This window comes from Microtus pennsylvanicus, chromosome X (genome assembly GCF_037038515.1).
Source record: "Microtus pennsylvanicus isolate mMicPen1 chromosome X, mMicPen1.hap1, whole genome shotgun sequence".
In the NCBI taxonomy this organism is placed as follows: domain Eukaryota; kingdom Metazoa; phylum Chordata; class Mammalia; order Rodentia; family Cricetidae; genus Microtus; species Microtus pennsylvanicus.
Window position 1 is genome coordinate 137,961,255 of NC_134601.1, and position 13,857 is coordinate 137,975,111.

Consider the following 13,857-nt stretch of genomic DNA (forward strand, 5'->3'; position numbering starts at 1 on the left):
TCAAGCTAATACTGTTTAAAGATGGTATCTGGAAAACTATTGATATTAGTGGAAAGTAATATTTTAGCACTTTTATATAAGTTTGTAAAAATGAAGGTAAGGATTGGGGGTGATTTAGTGACAGAGAGCTTATCTAACATGGGTTGCACCGGTCCTCACCCTCAGCACCGCGCCCCCTCAAAAAAAAAAAATATTGAGAAGTAGGATTTATATGTAGTATCTTAGATCAAACAGCAAGAAGCCTGTAGCCATTTATACATTCTTGTTCCTTTCCCATCCTGACAACCATTTAAATCTCCTTTCTTCTGTGAGTTTGCCTTTTCCTATCATTTTGCCAAAATGTAAGTACAACATTTAGCATTTTTTTCCTTTAGCAGTTATTTTCCTTCAGTGTAATGTTTGCAAGGTTCATTTACCATTATAGCATATATTGGTATTTTCCTTTTTATGGCTAAATGATTACTTAGTCTTACAGGTATGTCATTTTGTTTATTGGCAGGTAATGTCTAACACAAAAAAAAAAACAGGCACTGGGCATCGTGTTACAAGCATATAATCTCAGTAGTTGAGAGACTGTGACAGTTAGATTGAGAGGTCAAAGCCATTCTTTGTTACATAATGAGACCCTTTCTCAAAAAACAAAAGACAAAAATCAGATTATTCTCAACTACGGAGTTTGTGAACTTGTTTCTTAACTTTTTTAAGTTTGTGTTATTCTTGAGTGTTTTGACTTTGCTTCTGGTAATGTATTTAAACTTCATAAGAAGGGCAATTTGAACAAGTAAAGTTAAATGCACAGACTTGAGTCAGATTGGTTGGCAACTGTATGACCCTAGGCAAGCTGTTTATTTTGTCATCTTCTCCAAGGTTTAATAATATTTGCTGTCCAGTATGAAACAACTGAACTCACAGGCATTTACTGGGTGACATGTAATAGCACTCAATAAATGTTAGCTTCTCTTAGATTTTAGAAGTTTTTATCTTCTGATTGTTTTTCAGAATTCATAATGCCCTTAAAGGAATTCCAGATGACCGAGATGGGCTGTTTGACACAATCCAGCGTTCTAAGAATCACTATCAAAAAAGAGCATACCAGTGTATAAAATGTATGGTAGCTCTCTTTAGCAGTTGTCCTGTTGCTTACCAAATCCTGCAGGTGAGGGTATTTTCTTGTAATTTCATAAAAGTTTGAATCAGAGTTAAAGATCCTATTTTAAAGGCTAAGGCTATATATAGCTCTGTGGTATACTACTTACCCAGAATATACAAAGCCTTGGAGTTAAATCCCCAGTACCACAAACAATAAGCAAAAATGACGTTAAGATCTTGTTTTAATCCAGGACTGGTGGGTATACATCTATAAAATCAATATTCAAGGCTAAGGCAGGAGGACAACAGGTTCAACAACCGCCTGAGCTACATAGCAAGTCTTTATTTCAAGGGGGGAGAACAATCCTGAGATTGTGAGGGTGGTCATCATTTTAAATTTTCTTTGAGATATTCCAAATCGTCTTAAGTGTATATATGGTTTTACTTTTAAAGGGCAATGGAGATCTTAAAAGGAAATGGACCTGGGCAGTAGAGTGGCTTGGAGATGAACTCGAAAGAAGACCATACACTGGCAATCCTCAGTATACTTACAACAATTGGTCTCCCCCAGTACAAAGCAATGAAACATCAAATGGCTATTTTTTGGAAAGATCACATAGTGCTAGAATGACACTTGCAAAAGCTTGTGAACTCTGTCCAGAGGAGGTAAAGAAAGCCACCAGTCTACAAGAGATAGAAATGGAAGAAAGCAAAGTAATTCTTCATTAGGCCACTGGTTGTGTATTAATGAAAGTGTTGTTTCTTAAAGGTTTTGCTAAAGTTGTACTTGCTTTAATATTTAGTGATAATCAGGATGCCTCCCTCTGGAAAATTACAGTGCTATAACCTCATTCTTCTAAGAGAATCCAAATTACAAATTTTAATTGTTTTTTAAATCTTTATGTGTATGGGTGTTTTGTCTGTATATATGTCTGCACCATGTGCCTTCTTGGTGTCCATGGAGGCCAGAAAAAAAAGGATATTGGATTCCCTGAAATTGCAGTTCAACAAATTATTGTGAACTGCCATTTGCATATTAACTTGAACTTTGGCCGGGCAGTGGTATTGCGTGCCTTTAATCTCAGCACTTGGGAGGCAGAGACAGTTGGATCTCTGTGAGTTTGAGGTCAGCCTGGTCTACAAAGCAAGTTCCTGGGCAGCCAGGACTGTTAAACAGAGAAACCATGTCTCAAAAAACCAAAAATAAATAAATAAATAATAAAAAAAAATGCTTGAACTGGCTGGGCAGTGGTGGCACATGCCTTTAATCCCAGTACTTGGGAGGCAGAGATAGGCAGATCTCTGTGAGTTCAAGACCAGCCTGGTCTATAAGAGCTATAAAGCTGCAGAGAAACCCTGTCTCAAAAAACACCACAAAAAAAAAAATAAATAAAAGGAAAGAAAAGACTTGAATTTGAAGCAAGTGCTCTTTACTCTGACTCATCTCTCTAGCTCCATTCCCTTTCGCCTTTAACATCATTCATTTACTCTGTACGTGTGTGAATATGAACCATAGCACATGTGGAGATCAATTTTTTTTTCAAATTAAAATATAGCCACATTATTTTCCCCCTTTTAGTTAATTCCCACACATCCCCTTGCTCTGTCTTTGATTCATGGCTTCTTTTTCTTTAAATGTTGTGTATATGTATATTCTTAATGTATAAATAACGTGTTCAGTTGTGTATAGTTACTTGCATGTTTATTACATTAGGAATGACCATTTGGTATTAGATACATAATTAGGGGATTGTTCCCTAGGGGATATAATTTTCCTGCTTTCAGCATTCCTTGTTTACCTATATATAGTTCTCTGTCTAGGCTTAAAATCTCATGAACTTTCCACCTTCCATGTTAACATCTATGGATGTCCTTGTTTAGACAGCCATGTGTGTGGCTTCCCTGTCATTAATAGGAAATGAAGCCTCACAACAGACATCCCGTTCCTCTGACTCTTTATAGTATTCCACCCCCTCAGTGACTGGGGAGGGTCCCTGAACCTTAGATTGCAGAAGTTATAAACAGTTTTTAAAAGTTGTTACTACGTCAACAGAGTTGGAAGTGAGTTTGATTTTGCTTGCATAATTTTTCTTTAAAATTAGGAACCAGATGACCAAGATGCCCCAGATGAGCATGAATCACCTCCACCAGAAGATGCCCCATTATACCCCCATTCCCCTGGATCTCAATATCAGCAGGTAAGCAGGAGTCAGATAGTGGGGTTAATAACCTCTACAGTGGTTCTCAACCTTTCTAATGCTGCAACCCTTTAATCCAGTTCCTTGTGTTGTGGTGACCGACAACCATAAAATTATTGTTGTTGCTACTTTATAACTATAATTTTGCTACTATTATGAATTGTAATGTAAATATCTGATATGTGACCCCTGTGAGAGGGTCGTTCAGACCACCCCCAGGCGTTGCAATCCACAGATTGAGAACCACTGCTCTAAAACCAATTTCATGCTTAGTTGTAAAGGGTGGCTTTTCCATGACTAAACTCATAGATTATCTGAACTAACTCTGGGTACACGATCAGAAGAATGGTTGTAATGTGGTCATGAAGGATGGTTGTAATGTGGTCATGGTGCTAATTTAACTTGCCCCAGTGATGTCGTTCCCTTACCAAATACTAATATACAGTGAGTAAAACTGCATGATTCTTCTCAGCATAATAATCATTGCTTAGTGTGAAGGATTATGATAACACTTGTTAGGCTAAGTCTATAAGTGGATTCTGAAAACACAGAGATGGCAGTTAAAATTTCCTTAATTAGCCTGGGATTTCATTGACAGTAGAAATTATGGGAAATTTGACATATTTCTACAGGTGAATATACTTGTAAAATCACAAAAGTAGGGGGCTGGAGAGATGCCTCAGTGGTTAAGAGCACTGCCTGCTCTTCCAAAGGTCCAGAGTTCAATTCCCAGCAACCACATGGTGGTGGCTCACAACCATCTGTAATGATGTATGGTGCCCTCTTCTGGCCTGTAGGCATACAAGCAGACAGAATACTATATACATAATAAATTAATTAATATTTTTTAAAAATTACAAAAGTAGAGAATAATATCCTAATGGGAACATTCCTAAAACGTAGATGTGACCAAATCAAATGTTTTGAGTTGACAGTAGTACACAATGGACACCAGCTTCCTAGCATGGTGTAGACTGCCAAAACTCACCAAGAGTAGATGACTTAACCTTTAATCCCAGCAATCCTGAGACAGAGATAGGCAGATCTCTGAGATTATGACCAGCCAGGGCTACATATTAAGACTCTATCTTGCAAACCTTTAATCCCAACACTCAGGAGGCAGACACAGGTGGCTATTAGTGAGTTCCAGGGCAGCCAGGACTGTTAAGCAGAGACACCTTGTCTTTAAGGGGGGGGGAATGGGGGGGAGGGGTGTGCTTAAGATCTGTTGACAAGTTCCCAGGTGTTGCTACCCTGAAAAGCATGCATTGAGACTGGCACTTAAGACAGCCTTATGTACCAGGCGGTGGTGGTGCACGCCTTTAATCCCAGAGGCAGGTGGATCTCTGAGTTCAAGGCCAGTCTGGTCTACTAGAGCTAGTTCCAGAACAGGCTCTAAAACTACAACAAAACCCTTGGGGGGGGGGAGCCTTATGCTTTAGGGTACAAATGGAACCACATAGAATAATTAGTGTTTGTTCCATGTAGTTGTTTTGATAATCTAGAATAATTGAACATGAAGCCTAAAATCTTAAATTGGCTTATGGAGTTATAAAGAAAACCTCAACCCTGTCAGATTCAGACATTTAAAAAGATGAAAGAACAGTTGCTGTGACACACATTAATTCCAGCACTGGGAGAGGCAGAGATAGCCTGGTTGACACGATGAGTTTCTCCTTTGTTTGTTTTTTTTTTTTAATTTATTTATTTTTGTTTTTCAAGGATGGGTTTCTGTGTGTAGCCCTGGCTGTCCTGGAATTTGCTCTATAGACAAGACTGTCCTGTAACTCAGACATCGTCTGCCTCTACTCCTGAGTGCTGAAATTAAAAGCTTGCGCCACCAGGCAAAGTAACATAGGCAGTTCAAGGCAGCCAGAGCTACATACACCAGTAGTCCCTATCCTTAAAAAACAATTTAGAGAACCAGCACAGAGGTTACTTTGATCAGCCCTAAGAAAGCTAATCTAACCTAGTTACTTTTTCTTCAACTTTGTTGTGATTTCAGTAGCATTAACTAATAATTCTGTCTGCAGCTGGGCTGTGGTGGCACATACCTTTAATCCCAGCACAGGAGGATCTCTGTGAGCTCAAGGCAGCCTGGTCTACAGAGTGGGTTCCAGGACAGGCTCCAAAGCTACAGAGAAACCCTGTCTCGAAAAACAAAATCTGTCTGCATAAGCAATTTCATATATGGATTTCATAGACAATCAGGTTTATCTGCAAAAGAGTCAGTGGGTAAAGGCACTTGTCATACAAGTCCCACCTGAGTTTAGTACCTAGGACTGTTACAGTAGAAGAAGAAAAGAATTCCTTCAAGCTATCCTCTGACCTTCCCATATGTATTATAATACACATACCTACACATAGACTAATAATAGAATTTAAATTTTTGAGCTGTCTCTAGTCCCTAAATTTATGTATTTGACACTAAAAATCACTTAGGACAAATATTGTTTCAGACTTAACCAAGTCATTTGATCTTTAGGGTCCTGAGGTTTGTATTTGCCCATAAAGTTATTCTTTTTCCACCAGTTTCCATTATCAGGCAGGTGTATTTAAAGGTTAAGTCCTAAGAATAAGATACATGTTTACATTCTCAACTATTTCAACTCGTGGTTTTAAAGTGTGCTTGCTATTGGAAAGGTTGGGTTCTTCCTAGATTTATTTTACCACGTTTAATTATGGTATTGTGCATATATGCCAGGGAGTATCAGTTGCAGAGACTCAGGTGTGTCAGATCTTATAACTGGAGTTATGCCAGTTATAAGCCACCTAGCATGGGTGCTGGGAACCAACCTTTCATCCTCTGTATAACTGATACAATAGTCTGATCCAGCCATGGAAAAGTTGTAATGCACAGATTTTTTTTCCCTTTCAGAATAACCATGTGCATGGACAGCCATATACAGGCCCAGCAGCACATCACATGAATAACCCTCAGAGAACTGGCCAACGAGCACAAGAAAATTATGAAGGCAGTGAAGAAGTGTCCCCACCTCAAACCAAGGATCAGTGAAATGCACATATTAACTGGTTCCATCAAGACTGTGCACCCAGGCCTTACAGTCCAACTTTTTTCTGTGTCTGGCTAATATTTAAAACTAGAAAAACTATTCCTAATCAACATGGATTGGAGAGTTTATTCACTGTCTTATCTGCAGAAATATGCTGTCAATATATAACCCGCCTGCAGTGGAAAGTGTATAGTGTTTTGTAATAAATGGCCTGATGCTAATGTGTAAATGGCAAAGGTGTATATAGTATATTAATGTTTGACTGTTAATTCTTAAGAAACTTTTCTTTTCCTTGATGAGACTCACAGATCTACAAAAACTACATTAATTTTCTTGTTATACCCACTGCACTCTGCAGCCAGTGTTGCCTACCTTGTGGCAGTTGGATCACCTCCTTTACAAAAACAAAAGTTAACAGCAACAAAACAGCCCATTCATGTCACACCAATAGTTTTCGTGTTCATTCTTTGCCACTGGAATCAATTTTACTATGAGCAATGTAAAGCTGGTTACCTTTTAATTATTTGGTTGATGTGGAAAATTGGTGATGTACTATGTTTCTAGATCTTTTTCATTGCCTTTTTATTCTGATGTTAGGTTAATCACTTTGAAGCTATAGATATGCTGTAACATTTAGCATGGCTTCACACAAGTTAGTGTAGCCAATGAGGAAATATTACCATAATGACTGCAGTTATCCTGACATGGAGACTGCATTGCCTGGAGCTTTCCTTCTTAAACCCTAGACTATAAAATACAGGCTGAGGGGAGAACTGTGGTAAGCAGGCAGTTCTCAATTGCACATGTGTTCCTTCTTGTGTTTGACAGTGCAGATCTCTGGGTGGAATAAAGAACACAAATTTATCAATTTAGTGGTGGGAATTTTGGAAGGTTTAAAACAAAAATGCAAAAATTTGCTATGCCAGGATGCTGGCTGGAGCCTAGTAGAAGACTGTATCTGGTGTGCTTGTTTTGTTCTTTGGTAGAGCTTACTAAGTGACTCTTCTCAAACTGTCCTCTGCTGGACCCCAGTGATTCAGAAGTCAGAACCCCAGTCTTTTGAGTACCTCTGCACCAAGATGTCTGACTGATTCTCTGCTCAGTCATAATTTTACTTGAAAGCAAGAATTGTCCTAGCTCCTGTTCCATTCCAAAAATTTTAACGTTCAAAGCAGGGTCTAATTTAAAAATAAAAAAATTACTGGTCATTAATATAATTGAAGTATCACAATTTTAGAATAAACAATTTGAATTAATTCATCAGTTAATGCTGTATTTTAAAGAGAATTGGTGACTTGAATGTGTGTAATTTTTGGAAACTGTCTAAAACCAAATACCCCTGCAAAAAGATACAACCCGCCCTATTTAAATATTTTGCTGTTTTATTTTATAGAAATTATTTTGCTGAATTCGCAAATAGAATTTGATTTAAGAAGAACTTTTTGTCCTGTGGTGTGTTTGGGGGTTTTGGTTCTCTCTCTCTCTCTCTCTCTCTCTCTCTCTCTCTCTCTCTCTCTCTCTCTCCTGCATATTTTGTGCACAGAAGGATTGGCTCTTTACTAAAAAAGACTTGGAGAGCAGGATGTTGATGTTGTAAAAGTTCCTCTAAACAATCTTGTACTTTTTGTATTTTTTTTTATATACCTGTGTATTTAATGAGCACAAGCTTGGTTGTATTTTTTACATTTCAGTTGATAGAAAAATGTTGAAAGGCTATAGTTGACACTGTTCAAAGCAGATGCAAAATTGAGCATTTATCTTATTTTGTGATTTAAAAGGGGCAGTATTTAAGATAAAGCTTCGGGTATCTTATTCGCAGTATTCCAGTCCTGCCTCTAGGCTTCTTGTAATTTTAGCAGCTTTTGACTCTACTGTAGATTCTGTTTACATCAGAATTTGCTTTTGTTTTGGTTTTTGTGGAGCTAGGGATCCAGGGCCTCAAGCACTCCGGGCAAGTGCTCTGCCACTGAGCTGTACCTTCAGCCTGAATTGAAGTTTGAGCAAAGGTGTTGTATACAGTGTTTGCCTTTCCAACTGGAAGTTTTCAAAGTTTCTCATATAGTGAAGTACGTTAGTTTTGTTTGGACAAGTTACTGGTACTAGTTATATTATCTTACCATCTGACAGACAACCTTGACATTTTCTGCTCCTTAATGAAATTATGAAATACATAAAACTTAGTGACTTCCTAGATAAGAGAAAACTTGACATTTTCAAAGGCTGTGAATTTTTAGTTTTGGAGGGATTTCCCCCTCCCCATTAGTTGCTTTGAGTGTATAAGTCCACCAGTTCCTAGTGAGGGCTTATGAGTCATGTTTCCCTCCATTTGAGGAAGAGTCGTCTGTGTTGTGACCATGAGTTAGGGAAACTGAACAGAGTTATTTTTTGTTTATGAAAATTATTTTCTATGTTTAACTCTTTAAGCATTAATGTATAACCGAAAATTTTAAGATGCATGTTATTGTAAGAGCAACTTAGTGGTGATTTTGAGGTCTTTAAAACATAAATGGCACATTTTAAATTTCAAGTCTTAAAAGTGCCTAAAAATTATTTGGTTCTCTCAACTGGTTCTTTTGAGCCATATGTTTCCTCCTTTAAATGTTTGTTGCAGATCACTAGTCTTCTTTGAAATACTCCCATGTTTCTAAATGGCATGATTATTCTATTGAAGACAGTAGAATCTGTTAACGTAAAGGCCGAAGAGATTTTAGTTGTGAAACTGTGTGAATTGGGGTGTTGCACCTTTGGATCTAAGTATTTCCGTGTACAACTTGGTAAACACCATATTGCTGCTGTTTCTAAACCCTCCACCAACTGACTTCTCATGTTCACCATCACAGAGGCAGAAATACAAACATAATCATATTTGGACTTTATTTCTTTTTATTGATTTTTCTCAGTGATGATTTCCCAGCTTTTTTGTCTCAGCTATAATTATACAGACCTAGAATTATTCAAATGTTTTCTATTTTCATGATTAACTTTTATTAGTGAACAATAACAACTTTAATCCTCATTGGTTAAAATGATGAGTCTTTTTTATTTGAATTACTTTTGTAAAGGAAAGTAACAGTCTGTGAATATTCAGGTGACTACTTTGGAATAGTTCTTCGGGTTTTTATTAGTATTTTTCCAGGTTATGTTCCCCATGGACTATTTTACTTTGTCAAATTTTGTGGTTAATTTGGTGGCTATATCCTGCCTTATTTAGAATTTTAGAAAATTGCCTTTTTGTGATAAGTGCCCAGCTTTGATTTCTAGTTTGAAGGTACGAGGACATACAGACTGCTGATAAAGGAAAATAGTACCCCTTTGCCCCAGCTTTTATGTTACCAACAAAACCATTCTTGGTACTGGTGTCATCATAGGGCCCAACCAGATTTGGTCCCTCACCTTACATGAGTGTTGCATATTGAAAATAAGGCTTTGGTATGATAAATCACTACAGAAGTGTTGAATGTATTAAGAACTTGCTGCCGATTGTATTTCTATTATTTTGTGTTTGCAGAAGTATGTAGCACTTGTCCTCTAAACTTACGGTTGTAAGTGGGGAAAGGTGAACCACATTTTAAAGTCACTAATGAGTGCAATTTTTTTTTTTATTTTGGAATTGGGGTTCCCAAAAGGAAATTTCACCATCCAGATCTCACATACTTCTTAGCCTTTTACAAGCCAACAGACTGACATAAAAGATTGTCCGCAGTTCGTAAGATCTAGCACATATACAAAAATAAAACTTTATAAATTAAATTTTGGTTTTTCTTTTATTTATTGAAATACAGTTTGTAAGATCTAAAGCCTAGTCCCACCCACCCCCATATTGCTGGGGATGGAATACAGGGCCTCTAACGTATAGGCAAGTTTCTGAGCCACATTCCTGGCCCTTGAATTTTTTTTAAGGGAAATGATTATAAACATTTATTATAAAAGGTCATATATAGATCCAACATGTTAATGTCTAAGCAGCTGAACATTGGTTTTTGTTTTGGGTTTGTGGGGTGTTTTTGGTTTATTTCTGGGTTTTTTGTTTTCTTTTTTGTTTTTCTGTGTAACAGCCCTGTCTGTCCTGGAACTACCTCTGTAGATCAGGCTGGCCTCAAACTCAGAGATTCGTCTGCCTCTCAAGTGCTGGGATTACAGGCACCACCTGTGTGCATCACCACTGCCTGTCTTGATTTTAAATCTGAAAACTCCCCTGTTTTGAGGGGTTCAGTTAGTATGAAAATTCACTTTAGTATTTCATCTGTTCATTTTCAATATCTGAAAAAATACATTTGACTTCTGCAAAACCTATTGAAATTTCCCCAAAGTTGGAATACTTTAAGGATTACTGCTAAAGAAGGGCATTTCAAATATTCCTCACATTGGATTTTTATTGAAACATAGCCTGTTAACTCAGGCTGGTCTTAAATTCACTCTAATTCATTCTAACTCAGACCATGACCTTTTGTCACAGCCTCCAAAGTTCCAGGTATATATATGATTTTCTGGTTCCATCCTTCCTGCTCCACTTTTTTTTAAAAGAAAAATTGGCAGAGTATTGTGGTATGCTTATGAACCTACCACTTAAGGGGAAGACCAGTTAAAGGTTATCTTCAACTACTAAATTTGGGGGCAGCCTGGACTATAAAAGACCCTGTCTCAACTATATAAAGCCAAGTCAAATATTCTTGCCTTTTGGGAAACTAATTGGTTTGACCATTTCTATTTGAATAATGTCCCTTAGCTAAATATTGGACAAGAAATGTTCAGCATCAAGGACTGGGGAGTTACTTTCATATATGAGATATCTTTGGAATGAGACCCTACTGTAAACACAAATATGACATATGCACAGTCTCAATAATTATATATTTGTAATGACCCCTTTGCGTTTGACTTTGAGGTAGGTTTTTGGGGTTTTTTAGTTTGCTGTGCTGGATAGAGCCTGTGCCACATACTACTCAAACTAGCACTGTATAACTACGCCATCTTAAAAATTTAACCATTACAAAACGTTTCAGACACATTTTAAGAAGACATTTTAAATATACAAAACTTGGGAAGAGTGGAGTGGGAAGCATTTCAACTGAGGTACAATGGTACCTGACTGTTTCTTAATGCTTCACAACATAGCCATGTCTCACCAAGTCAGTCAGATACCAGTGAAGAGGGGGCCAACCACTTTCATAGACTTGATAAGAACCCATCTGGCTTCTTGCCATTTTTAACTGTGTTCTCACCCATTCCTTTCCCAGCTATTGGAGCATTGAATAACTAACTTAGGAGCTCAGGAGAGGTTTTTTTGGATGTTCTGTCATACCCAAAGAAAAGGATACACTAGATTCATAAAGGTACTGAATTAAAGGCTGGAGAAATGGTTCAGTTACCGCAGTGCTGACTTGACTGTAATCACTAGGACTTTAGCTAAATTGCAGAACCCACACTTGAAACACTAGGTGGGTAAAGATAGGCATATCCCTGGGATTCCCTGGCTAGTCAGCCTACTGTACAGGTCATCCAGAGACCCTGTTTTAATTAAAGGATGGTAGAAGCCTTCGTTGGTACACACCTTTAATCCAAACACTTAGGAGGCAGAAGGAGGTGGATCTCTTAGGATGTTGAAGCCAACCTATAAGGTGCATTCCAAGAAAGCCAGACCTCTGTAATAGGCCCTGACAATTATTACAGTGTATGATGGGGAAGGAGGTCATGTTACTGGGGAGGTCAGAGAAAAGTTCTCTGATACCATGTGGATGCTAAGAACTGAACTCAGATCACCAGACTTGGCATCAAGTACCTTTACCCTCTGAGCCACTAAGTGTTTTTAAAGTGCAGAATGGACTAAAAGCTGAGTGGGCTGAGCAATGGTGGAACATGCCTTTAATCCCAGCACCAAGAAGGCAGAGTCAGTCGGATTTCTTGAGTTCGAGTCTAGCCTGGTCTACAGAGTGAGTTCCAGGACAGCTAGGGCTGTTATACAGAGAAGCCCTGTCTTGAAAAAACTGCAAAGCTGGGTGGGTGGGGTGATTCACATCTGTAGTTCCACCACTTAGGAAGCTGAAGCAGGAGGAAGTCGGGGTAAGTTCTGGGCCAAGGTGTTAAGACACTGTCACAAAAAGTTATATACACACACAGAATCCAAAGAACATTTAATGTCACCTGAATCTTTATTAAATACTGAGGTCTGACATGAACTTGGTTTAAAACAGTTAAAGGTAGAAGCTAGAGAATTGGCTCAAGTTGAGAACACTTACTGCTCTTGGTTCCCAACTTGTAGTCAGCCACTAGTAGGCTATTCTCACCAAGAGACCAGAATGTTTTATTTTTTTTTATTAAGAGTTTTTTAATACAGTCTTTTCTCATTTTACATAGCTATCCCTTTTCCACTCCCTCCCCTCTTCCCACTCCACCCTTCCCCCCCCCCCCCCCCCGTGGGATGAGTCTTTATGAATCTGGAATTTTTATTGAGCCACAAAAACCCAGCTGGGGGCATGCACTCTTGTAACTACAAGTCTAGAGGTGGAGTGAACAAGTGGGTTATTTTATTTTCCTCTTTGAATCACTTAGGTTTTTTTTGTTGTTGTTTTGTTTTTTTGTTTGTTTGGGTTTTTTTGGGTTTATATATATATATAGTTTTTCGAGACAGGGTTTCTCTGTAGCTTTGGAGCCTGTCCTGGCACTAGCTCTTGTAGACCAGGCTGGTCTCGAACTTACAGAGATCCGCCTGCCTCTGCCTCCCGAGTGCTGGGATTAAAGGTGTGTACCACCACCACCTAGCCAGCACGAACCAAGGCGGTCTACAGCTTTAGTCATCTTTAAACTTTATTGTAAATATCATCCTTCGAAGACTGGAATTTAGTAAGTAAGCCACAGGATCACAAACAGAGCCCTGAAAACTGCCAAAGCACACCCAGCTCTCAAGGCACGCACATCCAGCCTTGGGTGGGGGCAGTCAGGGCTGAGCTATTGTCCTCTCCCCATGTGTCCACCTCTGATTACAAACTGACTAGCTGTTTCACTCTGATCCATCCTGTGCTCTGGCTTCATCTGCCTGGCCCTTCCTCAGGGGGACTCCAGCTAACTCCTAGGGCTGCTGAGGTAGCTGCAGGGGCTCACAAATCTGAGCAGTGTGATTTCTAATCAGACACACCCCTGTGAATACTTTGATTCGGGGTGACTCTCCAGAATCAAAGGTATTCACAAGGGAGTGACCCCCAATCAGAGGTATTCAGAAGGGAGAGTGACCACCCCCAAACGGATTCACAAGGAAGTGACCCCCAATCAAAGGGATTCACAAGGGAGAGTGACCCCCCAAAGGGACTCACAAGTAAGAGAGTGACCCCCCCAAGGGACTCACCAGGGAGTGACCCCCCCAATCAAAGGGACTCACAAGGAAGCATGTTAAGATGTCGCTGCCCCGCAGGCTTGGGGTGAGGACATATTAGGTGTCTGAACTCCTGGTTAGGCAAGGACCGGGTTGGGGCCCAGCCTATAGCCAGAGACAGGTCTGGACTGGTCTGCTCCCCACACCTCATCGCACTCCTTGAGGGTTTTTCTAATTAAAATGATGAATT

General features: G+C 39.0%; 1 protein-coding gene across 7 annotated transcripts in view; it reads left to right on the forward strand.

Moving 5' to 3' along the window:
- Usp9x (ubiquitin specific peptidase 9 X-linked) overlaps positions 1 to 10,051 on the forward strand; it is a 135,095-nt gene extending 125,044 nt beyond the window's left edge. For 5 of the 7 annotated variants that reach the window (XM_075957413.1, XM_075957410.1, XM_075957412.1 and 2 more), the window contains 4 exons: positions 1,000 to 1,156; positions 1,543 to 1,803; positions 3,192 to 3,287; positions 6,166 to 10,051. In XM_075957413.1, the coding sequence (XP_075813528.1) occupies positions 1,000 to 1,156; positions 1,543 to 1,803; positions 3,192 to 3,287; positions 6,166 to 6,303 (652 nt within the window). In that variant the 3' untranslated portion in view covers positions 6,304 to 10,051. The remainder of the gene's footprint in view (positions 1 to 999; positions 1,157 to 1,542; positions 1,804 to 3,191; positions 3,288 to 6,165) is intronic. The other 2 variants (XM_075957415.1, XM_075957414.1) reach the window with 1 other exon arrangement.
- The last annotated feature ends 3,806 nt before the right edge of the window (positions 10,052 to 13,857 follow it).